Source organism: Taudactylus pleione, unplaced genomic scaffold, assembly GCF_031769625.1.
Source record: "Taudactylus pleione unplaced genomic scaffold, aTauple2 ptg000095l, whole genome shotgun sequence".
Taxonomy (NCBI): Eukaryota; Metazoa; Chordata; class Amphibia; order Anura; family Myobatrachidae; genus Taudactylus; species Taudactylus pleione.
In genome coordinates, this window is record NW_028284497.1 from 14,869,573 (window position 1) to 14,896,505 (window position 26,933).

General features: G+C 43.8%; 1 protein-coding gene across 1 annotated transcript; it reads right to left on the reverse strand.

The window, feature by feature from the left end:
- Positions 1-10,828: 10,828 nt before the first annotated feature.
- Positions 10,829-25,859, reverse strand: CMTM5 (CKLF like MARVEL transmembrane domain containing 5). The gene is made up of 5 exons (XM_088470242.1): positions 25,061-25,859; positions 24,649-24,801; positions 23,615-23,713; positions 19,610-19,703; positions 10,829-11,909 (listed from the first exon to the last, which is right to left on the reverse strand). The coding sequence occupies exons 1-5, from the start codon at positions 25,154-25,156 to the stop codon at positions 11,896-11,898; spliced, it is 456 nt and encodes a 151-aa protein (XP_088326368.1). The 5' UTR covers positions 25,157-25,859; the 3' UTR covers positions 10,829-11,895.
- Between the last annotated feature and the right edge of the window lie 1,074 nt (positions 25,860-26,933).

The window sequence follows — 26,933 nt, forward strand, 5'->3', positions numbered from 1 at the left end:
AATTACTTTACAGGCAGTAGAGACGTATCCATGTGCCAGAATTCATGCTTCATTTTGGGTGCTAGGTTTAGTAAAATAACTGTTTAATTCCACTATAAATAATCATCCAGATCAGCAACGGCTCCTAACCAGGACCAGGGGGACTGTCCGTGCTGCAGTCCGGAGAGGAGACAGTCCCAGGCCCTGGCCAGTGAGCAATGAATATGGCAGGCGCCAGGACTGGCACATGCGCACAAACACCGGCTTCTAGGGATTGCATTTGCTGTAGCCCCTAAAAGTCGGGTTGGGCTGTCGTAAAGGCAGAGGAATGGCTTCCTATTGGAAGCGCTCTCTCTCTTAATTGCGGTAACATAGAATTGAACAAAACCCATACTTGCCTGCACTCCCGGAAGTTATGGGAGGCTCCCAATTTTTTGGGTAGGCCCCCGCACCCACAGAAGAGTAGGCACTTCTCCCACATCCCACCCACTTCCTAGCGAAGTTGGGAGAAACTTACCTGGAATCCGTGGTCCGTCATTGTGTGGCGGGGCTTAATGATGTGATTCTGTGATAATCGGGTAATTTGGCCCCGCAGCTATTAAAGTATGTGGGATTTTGCTGTGAGGGGCGGGGCCTAATGATGCGGATGGTCTGGCCCCTCCCCGATCACTGCCCGACTGCTGACTTTCCCCGAGACAGATAAAATGTCGGTAAGTGTGACAAATCCTACATGTCCATCACTAGCTTGCCCTTCTAGGTATTTTCTAGCTTTAACAAATGTCCACTGAATTCTTGAATTCTCCTGTTGTATGAATCTCAGAACTGTTGGGAGACTATCACATAGATTTATCATTAAATTATGTCTTTACACCACTGCCTTATATTGTAAAAAAATGAAGCAACAGCAAGGGCGTTATGTTGTAACATGTCAGGGATTAGTAAAAGGGGGACCAAAGTTAAATTATATAAATAAATGAATAGAACAGAAAAAGAAGGATCCCAGTCTTTACTCCTTACGTACAATCTATAAGAATATTAATCCAGTATGGCCAATCATCTCCGGAATTCAAGCCCTCCCGTCACAACTCTCAGAATATATTAATTAGTCCCTACAGGAAATAATAACACATTGAACAAAATACCTTACAGACAAAGATACATGAAGAGTGAATAGAGCACTTTCAAGATATGAGAAAAAAAACAAAACAGTCTACTTAAAGAAATAAAAAATAATTAATGATGAGTCGATGACCCATCCAAACACTGTACAGGGACAAAAGATTAACTAATGCTTATTATTCAGTTACCCCTTGATATACCCATAGCTAAATGTATGTTTACCTGTAAACCACCCATTATAAAGTATAAGGGTATTATAAGCAATTAAAGAGTTCCATAATAGTATATGTATGTATGTATTTTGGATCCGTCAGTCGCCAGGACGTGAGCATGCAAAATTTATTAAAAGTGTTATGTATGCTTAAATGATGGAATACATGCGCATTGCACAATATTGTACACGTGGCGAGGACATGCAGATAAAAGGGCTGATTCTGAATCGCACACAAATTGGCTGTAGTTTCAGGCAGCCGTGGAAGCCTGAATTACTGCCTTATGCTAATGCATAAATCTATAAGACCAATGTGGAGGTTAGAGCATCTGTCAGGCTGAAACCCATGCCTAAATAAATACGCTGATTATAAAAATACACTGGCGCTATAAAATGAATAAAAGTATTACTTTTACTGTCTCTTCCAGCAGCAATACAGGCAATATATGATGATACATATAAAAAAACATAAAAAACAGAACACAAACGATCCTCGTGTATTATTGAGAGATATTTTTTGTAATTTATAAGAGAGTTTCTATTGTGTGCAAGGTCAATGCCCCCCAAACAAAACACTCACACTTTATATAAATCAGAAAGGCACAATCAATAAATAAAATCTTATATTTCTCATTATGGTGTCACCTCCACCCGACATGAAATAATTTCGGGGAATATCCCCATAGGTTCGTACTCACAAAACTCAATGGTATGATAGGCACATTAGTTAGTTTCTTTTCAGCCTGTCTTTTTCCCTCCTTTTTCTGGTGGGATCCCCAGCTTTGTATTTTATATTTATGTGAATTGTGTGGGGTATAGGTGTTACCCCAGTTGTCTTATAGTTGAACACAGGCAGCTTATTGCGCACTAGAGGAACACCCACTTTTTCAGACTATTCAAACCCGTGCCTCCCATTGATTTTACGCCAGACGCTGGAAACCGTCATCATTTGTACATCATGAATACATGCAAGGTGCAAGAAATGAAAGACAGGCTTCCCTTACTCATACACACGACAACCCACACAGTTTTCGATACATGCCCATAACAATCCCAAGGGACAGGGCAAACCCATATGCTCGCATTATTGCTGCCCCTAAACATCCATCACAGAAGGACATATCCAATCGAGTCCTGTAAGGCTCAGAAAATACACAAAAATGCGCACATGCACTGTATGCAAACACTCGCAAATAAATGGTCGACGTTTCTGTGCCTGATATGCAGCTTTTTCAAGATAATCTACATAACAACCGCAATAAAATACCTACAGCAATAAAGTGCAGACTTATTGCTGTAGGTATTTTATTGCAGTTGTTATGTAGATTGTCTTGAAAAAGGTGCATATCGGGCACCGAAACGTCGACCATTTATTTGATAGCGTCCTTGTGTACATTTCCATTTTGTTCCTCATGCAATGATGGATGGTTCGGGCACCCTGGCAATTTGGCTATAGATTTATTGAGTGCCGGACATGTATTGGATATATATATATATATATATATAATGTATATAACTCCAATAGGTCCGTGCAGCTCCTTCTTTAGAGCCATAACCACAGGCTCATATAATGTTAGCACATGTAAAAAGGAAATGGATGATGCACACATTAATTACCGTAATTGTAAAAAGCACTTTACTATATTTCAATATTTCAATGCTCATTATAGTAAGGATCAGCGGATATATTACAAACTCCTGACTTTGCCGAATACTCCAATACCTCCGGATACTGGTACTATATATAATGGTTGAACAACATGGTTTAAGTTGTAAACTGTTAATATCTGAGGGTGCACTGAAATGAGTCAGGGAAATTCAGTCTATTCTCCCCTGCCTAAGGTATTCATAGTATAGTACTCTATGGGGTCTATTTACTAGGCCTTGGATGGAGATAAAGTCATACTTACCGACTTTCTGGCAGCCCATCTGGGAGGGGGCTGTCAGGTCGGTGCAGCAGGGAGGGTGTGGACGGCTGAAGTGGGCGGAGCAGGGGCGTATCTGTGTGATCGCGGCCCTGCCCCCGCTTTATAATGCCGCTATTACCAGCATTACAAAGCAGGGGGCGGGGCTACGATGACGTGATTCTGCATGAATTGCGTCATTGCCCCCCCCAACCGCCCACTTTCACCTGCGGGCGCGGGGGGCTGGCACACAATGCGGGGTACTTGCCTACTCTTGCGGGGTGCCGGGAGCGGCACCAGATTTTCGGGAGGCTCCTGACAGTCCTGGGAAAGTAGGCAAGTATGGAAAAAGTGGACGGCGATAAGATAAGATACGTACCAACCAATCAGCTCCTAACTGCCATTTTTCAAACACAGTCTAAGACATGGCAGTTAGGAGTTGATTGGCTAGTACTTTATCTCTGTTCACTTTATCTCCATCCAAGGCTTAGTAAATAGACCCATATAGCTGGTAACATATCCATGGAAACAGAGAACAACATAAACAAAGATACAGGGCCTTAGTCAGTCTTTTTTCTGTCTCAACGTGCGATTTTTCATATTGCGCCTTTTTTTTCTTGTTCACAGACATATGTTCACAGACATATCGAGTCTGTGAACATATGTATTGATATATTGGTGCATCTGGCTGTGTGTACGGGCGTCTAGTCCTAGTCGACCTAGTGTATATGCAGCTTTAGTATGTATATTACTTAGGACATCCTGTATGGGTCAATAAAACTAGAAAAATAATTAAACCTGTAGATTGTTTCCACCATGTATAAGGGGATTGTAAACATCCTCTACCTGCATCCATTTGTCCCGGCCCTGCATATAGATTACTTTCACACACCGAGCAAGGACTTCAAAAAGATGTCTGTCTCCAGGCACAGCTTGACACCGACAGCCAGGAGTCTGCAAAACTTATGTGTCAAACCCCTCTGAAGAGATTAATGGGCAGCAAATATTTAATACGTTTTTAGATAAAAATAACAATTTCTAAAGTATCCATAAATCTCTACAATCATAAAAATGTGTGGAAAGCACAAATCGGGGTCTTAGACCCACTTATCTGGTCCAGCAATGTCACCTCACGGCCATCCGTTTCCATCCTAGCCACCTATTTCCCACCTGAGTCCTCCTGCAAACAACAGTCCCTGCTGTTCTACTTCATGGGAGTGGTCATATTGGATTGTGTCACATGATTCATTCTGACAAACCAGTTTCCAGCAACTTCGGTCATATGAGCCAACCTATCAGTGCCCAGGCACCCTACTTAAACCAAAAACTGCTGTTTGCACTTTGCCAGAACAATTCTCTTCTTACAGGCAATTGTGTCCTGGCTCTAAACCTGTCTGCTGTATTCCAGTCAGCATTGCAAGTGTCCCTGAATCTGCCAGCAGTGTATCCTATCAGTATTTCTCCAGTGCCTCTGATTGTGAATACAGCGTCTGCAAGTCAGCATCATCAGGTGCCTCATTTCAGACTAGAGTTCTGAGTTTCGTGTCTCAGGACTCCAAAACACACAGTAGCTGTGCCTCTCTCCTGGGTAAGGACCAATGAGCAATTTATTAGAAATAGATTGAGCCTATAATTTTGTACATGCCCCCTACACAAGGGACTTTATATCCAGTGCTTAAAGTTGTCCTAGAGAAGTGGTGGAACTCACCACCGCCCATAACACTTTTTCAAAGAAGGGACAGAGTGCGGTGGGGAAAAGGGGCGTGGTCTCAAAAGAAAGGGGTGTGGTCACACAATAGTATTCCCAATTCAAATTACGCCACACAGTAGCACAATCGTGATTCACCCGATTCACAGTACACCACATATTAGTGTCCCTTATTCATGTATGACACACAGCAGTGCCCCTTTTACACAATGTCCACATTTGTGCCCCTTATACACAATGCCCACAGTAATAATGCCCCTAATACACATAATGCCCACAGTAGTAGTGCCCCTAATACACATAATGCCCACAGTAGTAGTGCCTCTAATACACATAATGCCCACAGTAGTAGTGCCCATTATAAAATTCCCACAGCAGTAGTGCCCCTTACATATAATGCCCACAACAGTTGTGTCCCTTATGCAATGCCCATTTTAGTGGTGCCCCTTATGCAGTGCCCCCAGTAGTGGTGCCCCTTATGCAGTGCCCTCAGTAGTGGCAGTGCCCCTTATGCAGTGCCCACAGTGGTAGTGCCCCTTATGCAGTGGCAACAGTGGTAGTGCCCCTTATGCAGTGCCCACAGTGATAGTGCCCCTTATTCAGTGCACCCAATAGTGGTGCCCCTTATGCAGTGCCCCTTATGTAGTGCCCACAGTTGTAGTGTCCCTTATTCAGTGACCCCAGTAGTGATGCCCCTTTTGCAGTGCCCCCAGTAGTGGTGCCACTTATGCAGTTCCCCCAATAGTAGTAGTGCCCCTTATGCAGTACCTACAGTGGTAGTGCCCCTTATGCAGTTCTCCCAGTAGTGGTGCCCTTTATTCAGTGCCCCAAGTAGTGGTGCCCCTTATGCAGAGCCCACAGTACTGGTAGTGCCCCTTATGCAGTGCCCCCAGGAGTGGTGCAGTGCCCCCTATGTAATGCCCCCAATAGTAATGCCCCCTGAGTAATGACCCCAGTAGTAGTGCCCACTATAGTGAAACCGCTGACACAAAAAACAAAACAATACTTACCTTAAGTAAGTGTCCTCTGCCTCCGGTCCGCCTGGCTGCTCCTCTGAACTATGGGAGAGACGCCATGATGTCTGCCGGCTATCAGGATGCCTCCTGTCAAAATACCAACAGTGGCATACTGATGGTTGGTATCCCGACAGGGGGATGGTAAGTATACTAACCCTCCCTTCTGGTAGCCTAACCCTAACCCTCCCCACCCAGCACCCTAACCTTCCCCGTTAGTACCTAAACCGAAATATCCCCCCTTCGTGCCTAAACCTAACCCTCCCCCCCAGTGGCGTAACTAGGGTATTTGGAGCCCAGGGCAAATTTGAAAATGCCCCCCCCTCTAACATACCGATATGTGCGCGCGCTGAAGTGGGCGTGGTCACTTAAAAATGGGGCGTGTCAACATGACACACCCCTTTATTTTCACGCTGAACATTCCTATCCATATGCACCTTAACCCCAGTAGTACCCCTTATACAGTACCCCCAGTATGCAGTTGTGGTCCCTCTTATGCAGGCCCATAGTAGTGTCCCTTATACAGTATCCCCAGTAGTGGTCCCACTTATACAGCCCCCAATTAGTTCCCCTTACTCAGTACCCCCAGTAGTGGCCCCCCAAATGCAGTGCCCCACGTAGAGTTCCCCCTTATACAGTGCCCCCAGTAGCAGTCCCCACAATGCAGTGCGCCCAGTAGCAGTATCCCCTTATGCAGTGCCCTTTATATGGTGCCCCCAGTAGTAATACCCCCCCTATGCAGTGCCCTTTATATAGTGACCCAGCAGTAGTCCCCCCCATGCAGTTTTCCCAGTAGTGGTCCCCTTATGCAGGCACCCTGTAGTGATCCCCCCTATCCAGTGCCCCCTGTAGTGGCCCTTCCTATTATTTCCCCCAGTAGTGGTCCCCCGAGTGTAGTGCCTCTAGTAGGCCCCTTTTATAATGCCCCCAGTGGTAGTTCCCCCCCAAGTAGTAGTCCCCAATAGAGTAGGTCCTCCCAATGGTGCCCCCAGTAGTAGCCACCCCTCCCCCAGTAGAGGTCCCCCCAGTAGTAGCCACCCCTCCCCCAGTAGAGGTCCCCCCAGTAGTAGCCACCCCTCCCCCAGTAGAGGTCCCCACAGTAGTAGCCACCCCTCCCCCAGTAGAGGTCCCCCCAGTAGTAGCCACCCCCCTCCCCCGTTGTGCAGATAGGTAAAAAAAAAATAATATATATATATATATATATATAAAAATATACTTACCTGAATCTCTGCTCCTGGTCCTGCTCCTGCTCTTGACGCTGCTCCCGCCCGGGCGGGCGCGCTCAGCATTATGGGACAGAAGTCATGACGTCAGTCCCATTACCCACTGCAGGAGCCGGACGGAAGTCCGGCTCTTGCAGTGGGTGCTGCAGCAGTCAATGAGAGTCTATCTGACTCTCATTGGCTGCTGTTTAACACACGCATCGCCGCCAGCGCTGGCGGCGATGCGTGTGTTATGCACAGCCTGAGCACGCCTCCTGGCGCTATTGGGCAAGCGCTCAGGGGGAGGGAACGGGCTCAGGCGTGCAGCACAGGACCGGTGCTGGAAGCCTAGCGCCGGTCCTGTGTAAATGTGTAGCGCTGACCGCACTCACTGCAGTCAGCGCTACACTGGCTAACTAGGGCGGGCGGGCCGGTACCGTGGCCGGCGGCGCCCCCCTGCGCCGCCGGTCCAACGGCGCCCAGGGAACGAACCCCGCCCGCCCTGCCCTAGTTACGCCACTGCTACCCCCTTAGTACCTAACCATAACCCCTCCCCCAGTGGTGCCTAACCCTAACCCTCCCCCCCTAGGTGAGCCTAACCATAACCTCTCCCCCAAAACCTAACTCCTAACCCGCTATGGTACCTAAACCCAACCCTCCCCCCCCCCCACTGCTAACAGCTAAGGGAGCCTCAGCCTTACCTCCTTGGGGCTGGCGTCCTTCTGGATTCCGGTGTCGGGATTTAGACCGGCGGCATCACGGCCGCCGTTCCCCTCTGGAACATTAGCCTCTGAATAAGGTGTGATCGCTTAGGCTAACCTAAACTATTATTGATATTGCTAGAGTTAGGAGTAATTAACCAAGAGTTTGTGTCTCAGAGACTGCATAATTGTGACTAAAGAGATTTGGGTACCTGTGGTCCTTTTACTTCAGGTGGTGGCAGACTACTGCATTATATGGGTACCTACCTAGAGGAGTCCATTGTTTAGGATTGGTGCCACCACCCAGGGCGCAAGACTTAGAGGGCAGGGCTTGCAGGGCGCCTATAACAGCAGGGTCGCCTCGTGGGCCGTTCGACCAGTGTGGCCGAATAGGGGTGCCACCACTTTGGGGTCGCAGTGCAGCCGGCAGTGTCCCCTTTCCGGCTGCTCCAAATCTTTCCTCCCCACAACCATTCTAAGCCCGCCTTCTCCTTCCTCAAAGCCATTATCTCCCCGCCTTCTCCCTCCCCAAAGCCATGCTAAGCACATCTCCCTTACCACAGCCATGCTAAGCTCACCTTCTCCCTCCCAACAGCCATGCTAAGCCCATCTCTCTCACCACAGCCATGCTTAGCACATCTCCCTTACCACAGCCATGCTAAGCTCACCTTCTCCCTCCCCACAGCCATACTAAGCCCGCCATCTTTCTCCCCACAGCCATGCTAAGCCGCTTTCTCCCTCCCCATAGCCATTATCTGGCCGCAGTCTCCCTCCCCACAGCCCTTCCAAGCCCGCTGCTCAGGTACTCCACCATACTACTGCCATTATCTGCCCATCTCCACTTGCCTGACAGCCATTGTGACCTGCTCACTCCCTCCCTCCCCACAGCCCTTCTAAGGCCCCTTCCCCCTTCGGGCCAGAACAACCCCCTTGCCCCTGCAGCCTTGCCCCCTTCACCCTGCAGTGTAGCCTGAATCCCCCCTGCAGTACAGCCCAAATTCCCCTTTCCCCCTGCAGACCGAAATCAACCTTCCTTCGTACAGCAAGAACAGCCCCCTTTCCAGACCAAAACCCACCTTTCCCCTGCACCCAAAACAAGCCCCCTTCCCCCTGCAGTGCAGCCAGAAGCCCTCATTCCCTCCTGGAGCCAGAACAGCCGACCTTCTCCCTGCAGTGCATCCCGATGCCCCCCTTCCCCCTGCCGCCAGAACAGCCCCCCCCCCCTTCTCCCTGCAATGCAGCCAGAAGCTTCTGCTGCTGTCTGCGCTATAAAGAATGAGGAACTGTGCAAACACTGCTGAGACAGTTACCCCCAATCTCCAGCCATGTGACAAGTCACACTTACAAATTATTTTACTATTATTTTATATATTTACACTCTGTATTATATACAGTATATAACTATATATACATTTCTATATATATAAAATAAAGTCCCCAGTTTAGGGCTCTGTCTGTTTGTTCAGGCTAATCTCTTGAACCACTGGACGGATTTTGATGGGGTTTTCACTATTCTATACAGCATTGGTTGAGGGAGGTTCATGTGTATGAACCATTCATCTCTGACAAAAGGGAGCTGAGCAATCACAATTTTGTCCAGTGCAGATCTGCTGGCGCACACTTGGGCAGGATGGAGACACATGTTTGGACCATGAGACACAGCCCGTTTACTTATAATAGGGCAACTCACCTGACACTAAGGGGGTTATTTAATATGGGAGTGAAAAGTCCGTGCTGGACTTTTCGCTGCACATCGGAGGTTTTGCAGGGATAAAGTCCCGCTTTATCCCCATATTCAATTAGAAAGCAGCGAAAACGGGACCCGGCGGATAGGTAAGTATCGGAAAAAATTTGGGAATTTTCGGGAAAGCATCCAGGGACCCCCCTAATGATGTCCTGACATGGGGGATCACTATGGGTACCCCCGTTTTGGCCTGTGGAAGATAAGTATGGTTTTTAAATAGCCGCGGCAGGTGTTTTTTTCTGACAGGGAAGAAGGGGTGAAGAAGTGCACTTAGCTTTTTTTTTTTACAAAAAAAAACTAGGTGCATCAAATTTGGGGTACATGAAAATGGGTGCAAGCATATTTTTAAGTCCCTAAGGTGCATTTTTAAAATTCTTCAAAAATGCCCTGCCGCTACCACCCGCATTCTTTAAAACACCTGCCGCATACTTGGGAACCCCTCCAGAATTTATTTTGTTAGTTTGTTAGTTTAAAACTTGTTCCCCATATTTTTTTTTTTTTAACCCCCTAAATTTAACTCATTTTTTTGGGGTGTCCCTATTTTTTTTTTTTTTAAACTTTTTTTTGACACAGATCATTTTTAAGGACCATTCCCAGGGGTGCAGGCTATTTTTTTTAAGCCTGCACCCCTAAACCCCAATTTTGCACTTTTTTTTTGCTGGCAAAGAATTATCCCCGTTTTTTTACATTGACTTTTCGCCGGTGCGAAAAGTCAATGTAAAAAAACAGGGATAATGATAAAAGGCGAAAATGACGTCATCGGCGATAATTTATCGCCGATAACGGGTTTTCGCCTCAAATTGAATATGGCCCTATGTGCTGGATGATTCAGTTCCATACCTGGTTTGTAACTAGCTTGTTACCTGCCCCTCTGAGTGTTATCCTTGTGTACCAACTCAGCTCGGTTCTGGACCCTCCCTTGATGTATTGTTCACTGGACCCTCTGTGTAGGTTACTCATGTATTAGCCTGGTTCTATTTACAGGACTTGGCTTGTAAAAACCCATAGTGCGTCTGATCTACTATGTACCGACTTTGAATTGTTTACTCCCTATGGAACGGTTTTGTTGTGCATCAGACTCAGACTGTCTGACTACAAGATCCGCTACATATCCTCTGACAGATGAGCAACATAATATCTATTGCTCATTGCCTGTAATAATGTATTTCTTTTCCTTGGGTTCATATTGCGATACTGTGTATACTACACGTGCACATGATACAGATAACAAAGAACAATAGCTTGAACTTTATTGCACAGCACATATGAATACAATGCCAAATATCTCATATTCTGTTAATATAAGGGAATTACTCATATATTTGTACATTTATTTAGTAGCAGATCAGACAATTTGTCTTTTCAGTTTATTGGTCCAGTAATGGTATATAGTATGATATATTGCCAGTCATGTCGACATGCAACATAGTCATAATGTCGGCATTGACCATGACGACATTCATCATGTAGACACTGATCAAATATCACCAAATTATAATGTCCCTGCCGTGCCATTACAGGGCTTCCAAGCTCCCTGTGCCGCCCCCGCCTCCTGAGCCATGACGTCATGACATTGTGCAGAGGTGGGTGGGCCACTAGCACCAGGAACTGCAGCACGCTCCGTGCGGCTGTACTAACAGGTGGCAGGGTGCATGGCATGCTTGGAGCGTTTAAAGGACACTCAGGACGGCACTGTCAAAGTGATACTGGCTGCCGGATTCCACTCCAAGACCCTGCTAGCCAAAAGCAAAGGCCGTGGAGCAGTGACGGTGCCTCCCACAGAGCTCTCCACTCTATGCGATGGCACTGGTCGCACACGCCCCTTGTTACGGACCTGCAACCCTGGTGGCCCAGTGGTGACTTACCTGCTCCTGGCGGCTAAAGCATTGTAAATGTTGACCTAATAATTTACTATATACCCTGTAATGGACATTCTGTATAATATAAGTTTAAGTGTGTGAAAATATGAAAATTAGTCTTATCTGCCCTCAAAACATTATTTAATGTTCTTATGGCAGAGCAATATTTACACATATTATCCCTGTTGATCACACAAGTCTTCTTTGTAAAAGAATCACACATTTAATAAGGCACGCACTCAATATAACCTTCACATTGTATATCTCCGCAACAAATGCACTTAGTTGTATCGGCTCATTAGAAGATTGTGAATATATACTGAGATTTCAGAATAAGTGAAAGGTGCATTGAAAATGAGGTTTGAATCCATTATGATGATGAAAGTAACCATGAATTATCAATATATCTCAGTTATATCTCCCGTGTGTCAATTTCCAGTCCTCTCGTGTGGTCATTACGCATCAGCACCTAAGACAAAAACAAGCAAATTATGATAGGTGATGTGGTATCAAAGAGAAATTGGACCTGGCCTTCTGCAGAGGTTGGTGTAATAAAGTGTAATCTTTATGGGGACAGTGGTTGCTGTAATCAGTACCATTATATTACTTACTATATTCTAGTCAAAATTGATTAAATCATTTATACATTGCAGTGTACCACATCATTATATTAAAAATAAAAATTTTGACGCAGTTGCCATAGCTCTCTTATCAGACCTATGGGTCTATTCACCAAGACACCTCTTAAACAAAAATGTTATATTGCTGCTCTATCCTCATCTCCCAAGTGACACTGGCCACTAGCAGTCTTCTCGCCAAGCCAGTCAGTTGTCTACCTGGCTACCCGGCTCCCACATGCACACTGGAACTGGAATTCAAGACTTGGAACTCCAGTACAAGATTCAACAACAAAACAAAAACTTATATAAAAAAATTAAAATGAATAAAAATAATAATAAAAAAATTCCTCAGTACTTCCCCAGATATTGCCATCCTGAGGTGTCGTTTGTGATTTGAGGAAACAGTTATACAAGTACTGCCATTACTACCCCAGCTTCTGCCATCCAGAGGTGTCATTTGTGATTTGAGGAAACAGTTATACAGTTAAGTACTGCCGCTAAGCATGATAAATAGGCTGCATCACAGGATTTAAGGCTTTGTTGTCTTGATAAATAGTGCCACTAGACATGTTATGTGGAAGACAATTACCAGGTAATGCTTTGTATTATACTTGATTTAAATATGTTATCTACATTGCAAACTGCCTGGTTTTGTATGTAATATTGTACATCCTTGCAGAAGATGTTAGCTCTAGATAGTGTGATAGAAGCACTGGAGAAGTCTGGGATGGCATATATGTATGTCCCAGATTCCTTTCATATGTGTTTTAAAAAAAATATTTGAAAGTGCTGTGTTTGTGTTTGTGGTAAGGCAGTAGGCCCTGCCACTTGTAGAGAGGGAATAACCTGTCTAGTTAGTGCCCAGAGGGGCTAGGATTTATTTTATGTTTTGTTTATTTTGTTGTTTATATTGCCTAATAAAACTGGTTCCGACCAGCCTGCATGAAAACCCTGGACTGGTGTGCTGTTTCCTGGCTGCTGTGTGTAAGGAGGTGTCCATCTACCCCAGGAGAGGGACCGCCTACCCCAACTATATCACAAGTGGTGGAGAATGCGGGCAAACACACGGAAAACTGCAACAAGAGGAAAAAGTTTTGCATTGAAAATTTAAAGAGACAGACACCAATTTGTTGTTTGGATGTCAACCTGGGTTTTATGGAATCCATGAAGGGGGCATCGGTAGATGCTTAGAGAAGCCAGATACCGCTTCCAACCTACACCTAAAGACAACATGGAGGACATTGTTAAGGCCTTGCTCCAAGCTAGCAAAACTCAGCAGGAAACTAACAAAGCTCAGCAAGAAGCTACCAGGGCTCAGCAAGAAGCTTCCAGAGCTCAGCAGCAAACTAACAGAGCTCAGCAGGAAACTACCAGAGCTCAGCAGGAATCCAACAATGTGCAATTATTGGCCTTGGAGACCACCTAGAGGCAACAAGTCGCCATAGAGGAAACCCACCAGGCCTTAAGAGAGGTGGTACAACAGCTAGTAGTCTGGTCTGGAGATGCTTCCCCGGCTCTTCCAACTCACACTCACACCATATGGGCCAGTCACTTTCTGCAAAAGATGACCCAGAATGATGATGTGGAAGTGTATCTTACGGCCTTTGAAAGAACCGCAGAAAGAGAGATTTGGCCTAAAGAGCAGTGGGCAAGTCTGGTGGCACCCTTCCTGTCGGGAGAACCACAGAAAGCCTACTATGACTTGTGCCTGACTGATGCGAAAGACTATGTTAAGTTGAAACAGGAAATCTTAACTCGATTGGGAGACACAGTATTTGTTCGCGCCCAATGAGTCCACCGCTGGGAGTTCCGAACAGAAAAGCCTCCACGCTCACAAATGCATGACCTCGTCCGTCTTACCACAAAATGGCTGCAGCCAGAGACTCTAACAGGACCACAGATTGTGGAAAGTGTCCCCTTTTCTAGCATGATTGGTGAACCAGAGAATGCTGAGAGTGATGTGCCTCCTACTGAGATGGGAAGTCCTATGGAGCCAGTTGATCGTCTGCCTGATCTTGAAGTCAGAAAAGAGATCATTGCCGTGGAGCAGTTAAATGACACCGCTCTGGTAAAAGCCAGGGAAAATGTAAAAGTGATTGATGGTAAACCCATAGACCCTGATAGTCCGTTGTCATATCCTCACATGGCAGTACGCCAGGATTTTTTGTATCAGGTGACTAAGAAAGGGGAAGATGTTGTGGAACAATTAATAGTTCCAAAGGCATATAGACGAACCGTGTTAGACCTGGCACATGGTCACATAACTGCAGGTCACCTAGGGGTAGAAAAAAACACTGAGTGAATATTACAGAGGTTTTTCTGGCCTGGGGTCCATAAAGAGGTTTCTGACTATTGTGCGTCCTGCCCTGAATGTCATTATCATGCTCCAAGACTGCATTTTAAAAGTCCACTTGTCCCATTACCCATTATTGAGTTCCATTTGAAAGAATAGCTATGGATTTGGTTGGACCGTTAATGAAGTCTGCCCGGGGCCATCAATATATTCTGGTGATAATGGATTACGCTACCAGGTACCCGGAAGCAATACCATTGCACAATATGTCAACAAAGACGTATTGCGAATTAGTCCATGTCTTTAGCAGAATTAGTCTATGTCTTTAGCAGATTGGGACTACCTAAGAAATCCTGACTAACCAAGGTACTCCATTTATGTAAGAAATCATGAAAGAGTTATGCCGCCTGTTTAAAATTGATCAGTTAAGAACTTCTGTGTATCACCCCCAAACCGATGGGTTAGTGTAGGGGTTTAACAAAACTTTAAAACACATGATAAAGAAAGTAGTGGACAAAGATGCTAGAGATTGGGATTACTTATTGCCTTATTTGTTGTTGGCCATAAGAGAGGTTCCCCAATCCTCCACCGGGTTTTCACCTTTCGATTTGTTGTACGGGAGACACCCAAGCGGATTACTAGACATTGCCAAAGAGACATGGGAGGGGCAGTCCAGTCCATATAAAACTGTTATTGAGCATGTTTCCCAAATGCAGGAAAGAATCGCTGCTGTGGTGCTGATAGTGAGAGAGCACTTGGAACGGGCCCAACAGGCACAGCAGAGGGTATACAACCGCAATGCTCAGTTACGCGTCTTTGCTCCTGGGGACAGAGAGCCATATTCAATTAGAGGTGAAGTTTTCGCCTGTCCGACTGTTCATTTCATTCGCCTGTTTCAGAGGCGAATTTATTCCGTGCTCGTCCCCGCTTTTCGCCTAATTCAATTGCAAAACAGGCGAACACGGAAATAGGCGAATGCGGAACAGGTGAAAAGTACTGAAAGAATTGGGGAAATCAGTCTGTACCCCAGAAAAAGATGCACTAACATAGGGAATCAATATAGATGTGTATAATAGCCCTAATAAACTGTTTTGCGTACTTAAGTTGTGTAAATTGCTTGCTATTAGCATCTTTGTAAAAGTGTTGAAGATGGCATAAAGCTGTATTTTTTGGTGAAAATAAGTAGTCCAGACAAATTTGGGGAGCTTGAAAATGGGTGCAAGCATGTTTTTATGTCTCTAAAGTGAACTTTTAAAAACCGTGAAAAATCCACCTGCTGCATGCACCTGCAATCCCAAAAACACCTGACCCATACTTGTGGACCCCCAAGAAGTATTTTTCGCTACTTTTAATGTTTATCCCCCCACTTTTTAAATTTACACCCCAAAAATGACATGTCTTTTTTGGGGTGTTCTTAGGTTTTAGTTTCTGGTTTTTTTTGCGTATTTGTCCTTTGGGGGGCTGTCCCAAGGGGTCTGAGTTGTTTCCCCACGTTTGCACCCCAAAATAAAGATTTTGCATTTCTTTTCACCAGCTATTGATTGGAGAATCATTTTTGGAGAATTGTTTCCACTTAGGCGAAATTGTCCTGGAATTGAATTTGGCGAATTTATTTTAGGCGAATTTTTCACAAAAAAACAGGCGAATATGGCTTTTCGCCTCTAATTGAATTCCCCTCAGAGTGTTGGTTCCCACAGTAGAAAATAAACTTCTGGCTAAGTGGCAAGGACCCTTTGAAATTCTAGAAAAAGTGGGGGAAGTTAATTATAAAGTTTACCAGCCTGAGAAAAGAAAGCCAGAGCAGATATACCATGTAAATATTATATAACCTTGGAAGGATAGAGCAGCTCTGTCAGCCGTCCCAGCCCCTCCAGTAAACCCAGGGCCCTTGATTCCCGAAAGAGACAGTAGCTAAAATCCTGTCGGCAGTTCAACAGCAGGAAGTTAAGGAATTTCTTATCAGAAATAGGGTTTTGTTTTCAGACATACCAGGGAAAACCACGGTCATTAAACATGATATAATCACTGACCCAGGGGTTAAGATTAACCTAAAGCCCTATAGGTTACCAGAAGCCCAAAGAGAATCAGGACCTCATTCAGAGTCGGTCGTTGCGGCCGCACGGTCGTACTTGAAAAGGGGCCGGATATGCAAATGATGCACTCACATGTTGCGTCCCTAAGGTCGGATCGTTAGCTGACCGACCAAGGGGAGGAAGCAGTCGGAACGCAAAAAAAACGCCCCCTTCTCGTACGCATTACACGTCATCTCCAGCCATAAAAGGATTAATCGCGAGCATCGGGAACCATCGGAACTGGTCGTAGAGCTAAAGGTTGACCATACCTTCTCTTAAGCTCTACGATCATGTCAGTGTAAAACCTCCCATGTCACGTGTGCCATGACACTACTTTGTTAATTATGCACTCCCATAAAACGCCGTTCGCATAATTAGGCACGCCTGCGTTTGGATCTCCACTTCCCCGTTTTCAAGCACCTTCCCCTGTTACCACCCACAAACGCCTCAATCTGTCACTCAAACTACCAACCTGGCTGTGTTCAAGGAAAGAGAAATTTCTGATCGTAGCGGCTAGTTTGCGCACGCGCATTGCGAACTTTACACATGCGCAGTTTAGCGAACATCGGTGGCCGCAACGACCGACTCTGAATGAGGTCCTCAGTGTCTAAAGAAATTTTAAACATTTTGGAATTGGGTGTAATTGAAGAATCACATAGTGAGTGGTCAAGTTCCATTGTGCTTATTCCAAAGCCTGACGGGAGTGTGCGTTTCTGCAACGATTTCCAAAAATTGAACAGTGTGTCAAAATTCGATGCCTACCCAATGCCTAGGGTGGATGAACTAATTGAAAGACTAGGAATAGCCAGGTATTTAACCACTCTAGACTTAACCAAAGGGTATTGGCAAGTGCCGTTAACTGAGAATGCCAAAGAAAAGACAGCTTTTTCTGCACCAGAAGGGTTATTCCAATACAAGATGTTGCCCTTTGGGCTACATGGGGCACCTGCTACCTTTCAAAGGATGATGGACAGAATTCTAAGGCCCCAGTATGCTGCTGCTTATCTAGATGATGTGGTCATTCATAGTCCTGATTGGCAGTCTCACTTGCCCAGAGTACAAGCAGTGTTGGACTCCATCTATAAGGCAGGATTGACAGCCAACCCAAAAAAATGTTGCCTAGGGATGGAAGAAGTAAAGTATCTTGGATACACCATTGGCAGAGGTTTGATAAAGCCACAGCTTAATAAAATTGAGGCATACAAAACTGGCCACGACCCCTGAATAAGAAGCAGGTAAGAGCCTTCTTAGGGATTACTGGGTATTATAGGAGATTTATACCCAATTTTGCAGTCCCACTGACTGACCTTACCAAAGGCAAACAGAAAGTCATGGTTAAATGGAGTCCTGAAGCAGAGAAGGCTTTTCAGGAGATAAAAATTACATTGTGTACCCAACCAGTTCTGATTACCCCTTTGTTGTGCAAACTGATGCATCAGATGTAGGCATAGGAGCGATCCTGTCCCAGAGTAAAGAGGGTGAAGAACACGCTATTTTTTACTTAAGCAGGAAATTGAATGTGCCTGAGAGAAACTATGCCACGATCGAGAAAGAAGCTTTGGCCATAAAGTGGGCATTAGAAACTCTCTAAGACACTGAGGTTTGTTCAGAGACACTGTGATATTTGAAAGTGCTGTGTTTGTGTTTGTGGTAAGGCAGTAGGCCCTGCCACTTGTAGAGAGGGAATAACCTGTCTAGTTAGTGCCCAGACGGGCTAGGATTTATTTGTATGTTCGGTTTATTTTGTTGTTTATATTGCACAATAAAACTGGTTCCGACCAGCTTGCACGAAAACCTGGACTGGTGTGCTGTGGCTGCTGTGTGCAAGGAGGTGTCCATCTACCCCAGGAGAGGGACCCCCTACCCCGACTATATCACAATAGTTATAGCGCATGGCCTCGGGTATACTGCCATCTGTTTTTTAACTGAGAAAAAGGGTTAGCACTTTGCCTTGGTATGTGCAGAGTGTGAACTGTATGTACATAGATTAAGCTTACAGTGGGGCTCATGTTAAGTTCGATGTAAACACAATTTTTTTTTCTCTTCTGCATCCGTATGCAAATAATTCTTACCCATTCATCCCTATGCCACTGGGAACTTTTTGCATCTACGGGGGCAATTAAAAATTAGCCCCGATAATTTTTTCGGGCACAAAAAAACGGGAGTTTTTTGCATTTTTTACCTTCGGACAAATTAATTAAAGCCTGTTTTTTGCACCCAAAAATTATCTGTTTTCAGATGAAAACACATAGAATTTGTGATAAGTTCACAGACCTAGGTGTTTTCACTGCCCGATGCACCAAATAATTATCAGGGTTTTTTTTCGGAGCCTGCCGAGATCCCTAAAAAAGATCCTGTTAAGTGCTAATTGTGCATTACCACGGCTAATTGAATTCCCCCTACGACTCCTCGAGCTTAGAGAGGTGAAATGGAAATTGTGTGTACGCCTGAGTAAAGTACAGTAAATGCTGACAACAAGAAATACGCATATATATGCCTGTTAGGAGTCAGAACACTTGTGGGTGCTAGCAAAATGCAAACTAATGATAATGATGACCAGTGGCCCTTTCTGATTGGCTGAGTGTATCTGTATACCTCCAACCAATGCTATTACTATTGCTTTGTTGATGCTGCATTATTGCATTGTATATCCAATTGGTCCACAGCAAGAGACCAAATTCCCACTTGATCGTTAAAAGAGTACTTAACACTGACTAGATGTGGACTATACTGTGTATGAATTGTGCAGAGTAATAATGAATTACTAACACTGTCAAGACACATCTCCTGGAGTAAACTAGGTTCATATAAATACATTCATATACAAATATATTACCCTTTCTGAGCAGCAGGTATCTGCGAGCCAAGCAAAAAGCATTTTAGGGCACATTTTGCGATTTAGGGCTTGATTCAGAGATGGGCGCTATAGCAGAGCCACGCAGGAGCTCCGCTGGCTCCGGCACGTCCAGAAAACTGGGCCAACACGCCCCTATTTTCTGGAAAGCTCCCTGTCGCCACCCCCAAATGCCAGCAGCAGCCAATCATGCTGCGTCTTGGGCACTGTGACTGTCATTGCAGAAACAGATCTCCACATGGGTCTAAATCTCTGAATTAGACCCATAGATATAATTGCATGCAAATCAGCATGAGACCCATTATGTGTACGTGGATGATGAGTGCTTACCATCTCCTGACTCAGCTGCTCTTTCTGTGATTTCTGTCTTGTAAATCGTGAAAGCATCATATGAGAATACACCAACCAGTAGAAATCCGAAGAGCTGAGCAAAAAAAAGGATTAACATCAGCGATGTGTCAATAGTATTAGCATTTTTAAAGTACACATCAAAAAAGGAGAACTATACAGTACAGTACTTAATTTCAATAAAATCTGAAATAATAAAAATATATTATCATAATAATAGTATAAAAAAAGATTTTTGAATCGCTAACAGCAAAAATATGCAATGATTTATTCAATATTTAAATAAAAATTACAAACTGTCACTCATGAGGACCTGCTAAAATATAACAACACAGAGACAGCTCCAAATATAGATGAAATCAATAATCATAAGGACCTCAGGAAAATACTCAGTAATGGACATATGAATTGTTCTGTATGTTGCACAATATTATCCTTGCCAATCTACACTGTCTGTGCAGTATTTAAATGCACCTTGTAGATATTATAGCTAGATGATGTAACACGTTCCAGCTACTGCATAAAATCATACTGTGTCACAGCTCCACAAATTGAATGCAGTACTCATAAACGATAAATGTAAATGTTAGCAGTCCAAGGTCTGCCTTAAGGAAGTGTCTATTAGTAAGAAAACTTGCAGCGATCTCCAGTCCTTATTAGAATGTCTGGATCCTCTGTAGCTTTGGAATTGCTAATTAAGGTGCATAAATGTAAACACTGGGAAATATAACAGAAGGTCCCAAAGTTTGCAGGTAATATATACTAACGCGTTGCCTTGCATAAACAGTGGTGTCCTCGCCAGATTGTTATACAAAGATAGAAAATGCACTCTGCCCTTACTGTTCAAAGAAGCTCTTGGGTGAGCATAATCATTCAGTAGGTGACTGACGACTGCTTGCTACCAGCCCTAAAACCATGGAGACATTTAGTGGAAGGGGATGAGCATTTATGGACTACCATGACCTTGACCTTGAAAATCTGTAGGCTGCTCACCACCTAAATTCACGAAATGCCGGATGGGTCTCTTTCATTTTGCAGGTTTCATTTTGGAGTTACCGTTAGATCATGGATACTCAAAAAAAGCTAACACTGATAAGTCCTCACATTGGTGAAAAAGAGTGTCTTCATTGAGTCCATCTTGCCATCTGAGAATATTTTACACATTCTAAACTCTCAGCCATTCTGGGCACAAGTTTATAACATTATCCATAATAGTCATGCCTTTCCCAGGATTCACACTCTTTCTTTAACCTGACGGGTTGCTTAAGTTTTCGATCTTATTCCTGTGTCCACTTGAAGTTATTAAAAAGAGGTTCTCTACAGTCTCCATGATGCAATGACAGTATGTCTATCTCAGACAGTGCACTGCTGTATTACATCCTGCCAATCTGTGGGAGGACCAAGACTTTGCATTTGTCTTCTGCAGCTGTTGCCTATATCCTTGGGGTCGGGGTATTCTATATCTTTGTATATTATTACTAAGCTTTCCACGCTTCATTGTCACAAAACAAACCTCAGAGTGATGATACAGGTTTTTCTAACTAACCCATTTCATTCCCTTAAATGTATTGCTATCTTCCACTGAAACAGTGCAACTTTTCTTAAATCATACTGTATTGATCTGTTAACAGGGGGGTCAAGAAACAACTATTTCTGACAAAGATACAATTTTGTCTTTTTAGAATCTATCACCCGCAATGTAATGAACAGATGTAATTAGTAAATCAATGCCTTAAGCAATATTTGTGGCTTACATTTTGTTTTAACAGCCGACTAGGAAGACATTTTACCTGCTGCAGTTTGCCTATTATAATCCTGAACATCAGTCTACCTAGAAGAACTCATTTTATACTAATTACTGATATTCCATCCTATTCTGAAAGCTGGACAGTTAGCTGGTTAGTAAAACTAATGGGCGTTTATCTGCAAGATTGTCTGATTGTTAATCTGACTCTGTCTTGTCTTGGAGCAGATTTGTCATTTAACAGTAAATATGTAAGCTCCCATGTTCTATGCTTGAGATTCGCAATTTGTATTGTGTACCAAAAGAGGCTTGTCACGTCATCCCCTGCTGGAAGCATTCCTCCTCCACATGCCCAGCTGTAGGGTCCTCCTCCGTATATTGTGGAACAAACTGTACACATTGTGTCCAGCTCCAATATTTAATTATATGGACGTTACAGCTTGGAGGAATGTTCCTGGGAGGCAACTACTTTCCATGCATCCTAATTGAGTCAGGCTTTCTTTGATATTAACCCCAATGAACCTGTAGCACCTAACAAGGAGATGCCCCAAGGCTACAATTGGCAAATACCATCTTAACAAAAACAGTTGTTTTCTATTTTAGTATGATAAATAGGCCCCTAGGAAAGAAAGAGTTACACTAGATGCTTACACTAATGGGGAGATTTATCAAATCTTAAAAAGAGATAAAGTGGAGAGAAAAAAGTACCAACTAATCAGCCCCAAACTGTCATTTTTAAGACACAGCCGGTAATGTGACAGCTAAAGCTGATTGGTTGGTACTTTTTCTCTTTCCAAGATTTCATAAATCTCCCCCTAAAACTTTACATATTCTAGGTCTTAACTTTGATCTCAACTTCAAGCTTTTCTTGAAGATTAATATTGATCTGGTTTTCGGCAAAAAGCAAATATTCTGCCTGTTTTTTCTTTATAGCCCAAGTATATATACTTCATGAATGGTTCTAGAGAAAAAGTTTTAACACTTTGCATTGTTTTAACTATAAAAATGTATTGGTACTCATGTCGACTAAATGCCTATATTTGCCTAAAAGCAACCACAACACCCTTACTATACACCTGGTTTCATAACTGTCACATTATCAACCCTATCGGTGCAAGATCCATCTGACAACAGGAATAACTTTGTGTACGCTTCACTCTGCTAAGCCAGCAGTTGCATTGCCAATTCCTCACTTAACTTTGCCAACTTTACACCCCTTCAGCACACAGGAAGATGCAACCGACTCAGAGTCGCCCATAAATTTGTGCCGTCACCCCTGGAGCATGCACTGTGCTAAAACACTGAAGATACATCCGCAAAACTGACTTGTGCTCAACTATGCATCAGCTCTATGAAAGTGATACAAAACTAATTTTGCAACATTGATATCAGTATTTTTTAGTCATTTATTTTGACATTTATTAGTGTATTACAACAATATTGTTTCTCATACTAATTCATTAATTGAGCAGCTGAGCATTTGGACACAACTCTGTATAATTCAAATTTCAGATTCAAATCTACACCCAATTGGAAGCAATAAAGTACAGCTCTTACGGTGAATATAATGTGGACAAACAGAGGAGAAATAAGACCCCATGGGACCCTGGGCAAACTCATTCTGGCCTCTATTCTGGTCTGTGGGTTAGGGAAGCGCAGCTGGATAAGGTAGCAGCAATGTGATGAGACTGTGTCACCTCCTGGCTTACATACGGAACTGTATAACATTCAGCAGAACCACTAATCAGTTGGTAAAGTGTGCCGATCATTCACTAGCAATGCAGTGCACCGGAATACCATTTAGGTCAGCAACCTATACAAGGGCCAAAGATGTGCTCTACAAACCACTTAGTTAACAGTGATACTTGTATATGTCAGTGAGTTAAACAATATAAGATTAGACATATGGGGCCAAATGTAATAGGGTGAGAGTTTAGAAAATGTGAGATTAGCAGTAAACGTTCACACTATTACATTGGTCGAGTTTTATCTTCAAAAATGGGAAAACATCTGAGAGTTTAAATCGTGAGAGGGTTTTGAGTCTAAAAACATGTGAGTTTGCATGTTCTCAGCTCGTACTACATTGGCTAAGTTTAAAAAGTGTGAGAGTTTACTGCTAAGCTCTCATATTTTCTAAACTCTCACCCTATTACATTTGGCTCATGAGATATAAAGTTGTATTGGGACAAAAGGACAGAGTATGAGGTGCTAATAACTTATATTAGGTATAAGGCAATACTCACTGCTGCGGTGATTGCGCCCCCTTCTCCTGAGCTCCGAGCTGCGGCCACAATTGAGACTACCAAAAAAATAACAGCAGCAGAAACACAGCGCAGGAAATCCTGAAAGCAAAAGAGTGTCTCTAAGTACATACAGAAAATCGTTGGTGCCCTCACTGCATACCCAACATAGAGTATATAACTCTGCTGAAGATACCATACGTAGGGGCTCATTTATCAATAATCACATACTCAATACGATCTGGGCGTGAATTTAGCACCCATGATCTCATTTCAGTATGCGATTACAGTGCAGGAATGGTTTGTACAGCACACGCAGGGACATGGGCTCCAAAATCAGCCCATGATCCCTGCTATATGCTCGGAGTGAAGTGACCGCATTAGCGTCTCTTCACTCTTCTATTGGGACCACTGCGCATGGCGTACTGTCCAGGTGTGTGCGGCAACCATCGCTGGGGAGGGTTCCAGAGGAACCCTCACCCGGTTAGTTTTGCTATGTGTAGCCCATAGATTACAGCAGCACAAAGTCATCTTCAGATGGTGTTAGCTGCGGGAACCAAGCTCCGGCATGCTTCGCACTCTAGAGCTTGGCAAATCTGACAGCATCGAATCCCCCATAGAAACCTATGAGGATTGCAGCTGCGGCCAGAAATGGAAGGACTGTGATCCCTCCATAATACATCTGGGGATACTTTATATTTGCGAATATCCCCCGAAAAAGGTGTTTTCTGGGAATATGCTGCAAATATTTAGTGATAAATAGGGCCTAATACAGAGTGAACTGAAACAACTTAATAGTTAGATACTCCATTTGCTAGTCAAACTAAACTTGCTTGCTACCAATACTTTTAAATTATTGGTCTCCCATCTGTCCAACTCAGGCAAATTAAACAGAATAACATAATGACTATTTCACAACTGCTGCCAAATTTAAATTTCTTACTTATATTTCTACCCTGAAATGTTCTAACACAAATGAAAACTATGGACAGGAATGTATTAGAAAATCTTTGCAACATTTCTTGTAGTCTACGCACCGTGCATGGCCAGTTGAGTGCGGTGACGCGCAGGTGGTAGCGGCTTGAGAAAAGAATGAGGAAGATGAGTGTGATGATAAGTTCCAGCAGTGGGGCTGCCAAATAGGAGGAAATGGAGGCAGCAAAACAGATAAATATTACAAAGCAGAGAACCTGTAATGACAGACATAAATTGTCAGTTACATGAAAGTACACAGTTAGCACGTTCTGCATGACCTGCAGATAGGTGAGATTCTCTGTGGTAGCATATATATATATATATATATATATATATATACACACGCATATCTGCAGTTTCCTTAATCTATAAAACAGCAAAATATATTTCTGTAAATAAATATATTAAATAAAAATACCAAGATAATGTTGTATGACGTGGTCTAAAAGTAAAGGTGAGATGCCGATCACTTACCAGCTCTGCCAGCAGAATCCGTCCTTTCAATGAGTTGAGGAATTCTTTATCCAGAGAAAAGCTGCCAGAGCTGTCGGCTCCTTCCAACTCACTCATCCCCAGGCAAGGGCCACAACACAAGTGTATGAAGGTAGAGTGATGAAGGGAAGATAAACGTGGGAGAGATAAAGGGGGGGGGGGGGAGTAGGAGAGTCTTTCTTTTATACTGTAAAGATGGTGTCCTAGGGTGTAAATTGGGAGGAGGAGTCGAGGGGTTATATATAAGATTATTTGTTTTTATGGTGCTAGCAGGGGAATTAGATGGGTTTGTGGGAATTTTATGGAAGAAAAACAATACCAGAAGTTGAGGTCTTTGGAGGAATTACCCCAGATGTTGTATAGGATTGTACACACAGTGGGGTAAGTAAATGTACAGATAAAGTGCTCTGAGCTGTGAGGAATTGAGGGATCCAAAGCAGAGGGTTAGAGGTGGGGGGAAAGTGAGGCTTACTTCCAGCAGGGTCTCTCCTGATGTGTGCAGGGGATGAACTGTGTCTGAAGAGAAGTTGCGATTTGTGTTACAGGAAGAGGGGGAGGGAGAGAGAGATTCAGTGAGGAAAAGAGAAAGGAGAAGACTGACACAAGCAGCAAATGCTTTTTGTGGAATTAACATTTAATTGTTGGTGCTTTCTTTACACGTTGTGGATGATGATATTATCTAGTAACGTGTAAAACATGGACGGAGACATTGACACAACTTTCCTTGTACAACTCTGCTACTCTTGCCTAATGTGTGCATGTAGAATATACAATAATGACGTAATGGAACAAAGGAACAGAGCGCCACCAACATCAACTGCATGGATGTTATATACATATGTTCATTACATTTAAGAAAACACAGATGGAGAGAAAGTAATGACAACCGCTGCACTGGAAAAGTTGCTGATAGTTACCCAATCTAGCAGACACTGCAGTAGCTGCAATTTCTTCTTATCTCTGCTAGAAAAATGACAGCTGAAATTTGTTTGGTTCTTACAGCATTTTCCATACTTGCCAACTCCATGAAATAGTAGGAATCTCCCTGACTCCCTGAAGAGTCTAGGGGGTAAATTTACTAAGATTCCAGTCTGATCGATTTTTTTTTTTTTTTTAAACTCGATTAGTATCGACGACACCTGGGTGATTTGAGGCTCCTGAAACTCAAAAATTTACTAAGAAGTGAGTTTAGCTGAGAGTGAGTTGGCTGATGGTGAAGCAGATCGAGATTTCTCCCCCGAGTAGCAAGTTTAGATGAGATTACTCACCCGAGATTGCAGTGTTCTCACTGCCAAACTCTCCCGAACAAGCATTAGATATGTCAAGGCTGCTTGTGTGGTCTACCTGTAAAAAAAAGGGTTAAATGTATAAAAAAATGTTGTAGGGTCCCCCCCCCAAAAGACATAACCAGCCCTGGACTGCTCAGCCAGTCCTGGTTCCTAAAATTATGGGGGGAAAACCGTGTAGGGTTCCCCCGTGATTTGGGAACCAGCACCTGGCTGCAGGGCCAGTCCTGGTTTTAAATATAGGAGTGTTAATGCTTTGGCCAGGGAGACCCGGTGATAGGGTCTCTTGACTGTGGCTTTACACCCCGGTCGGTTTGGGTCTGGTGCTGGTTTTAAATATAGGGGGACCCTTATGCATTTTTCCACCCTATATTTAAAACCAGGACTGTCTTTGGGGAGGGGGGGCTACGTCATTTGTTTTTAAACATTAACCATTACAATAGTGATTCAATGCAGAAACATACAAAAATCACACTGAGTCGGACTGATCTTTGCCGGATCTCACTTTGCGTGGAATGGGCGTTTCAGGGTGGGAACTGTGCAGTGACAGAGTACAGAGAAGGGAAGCC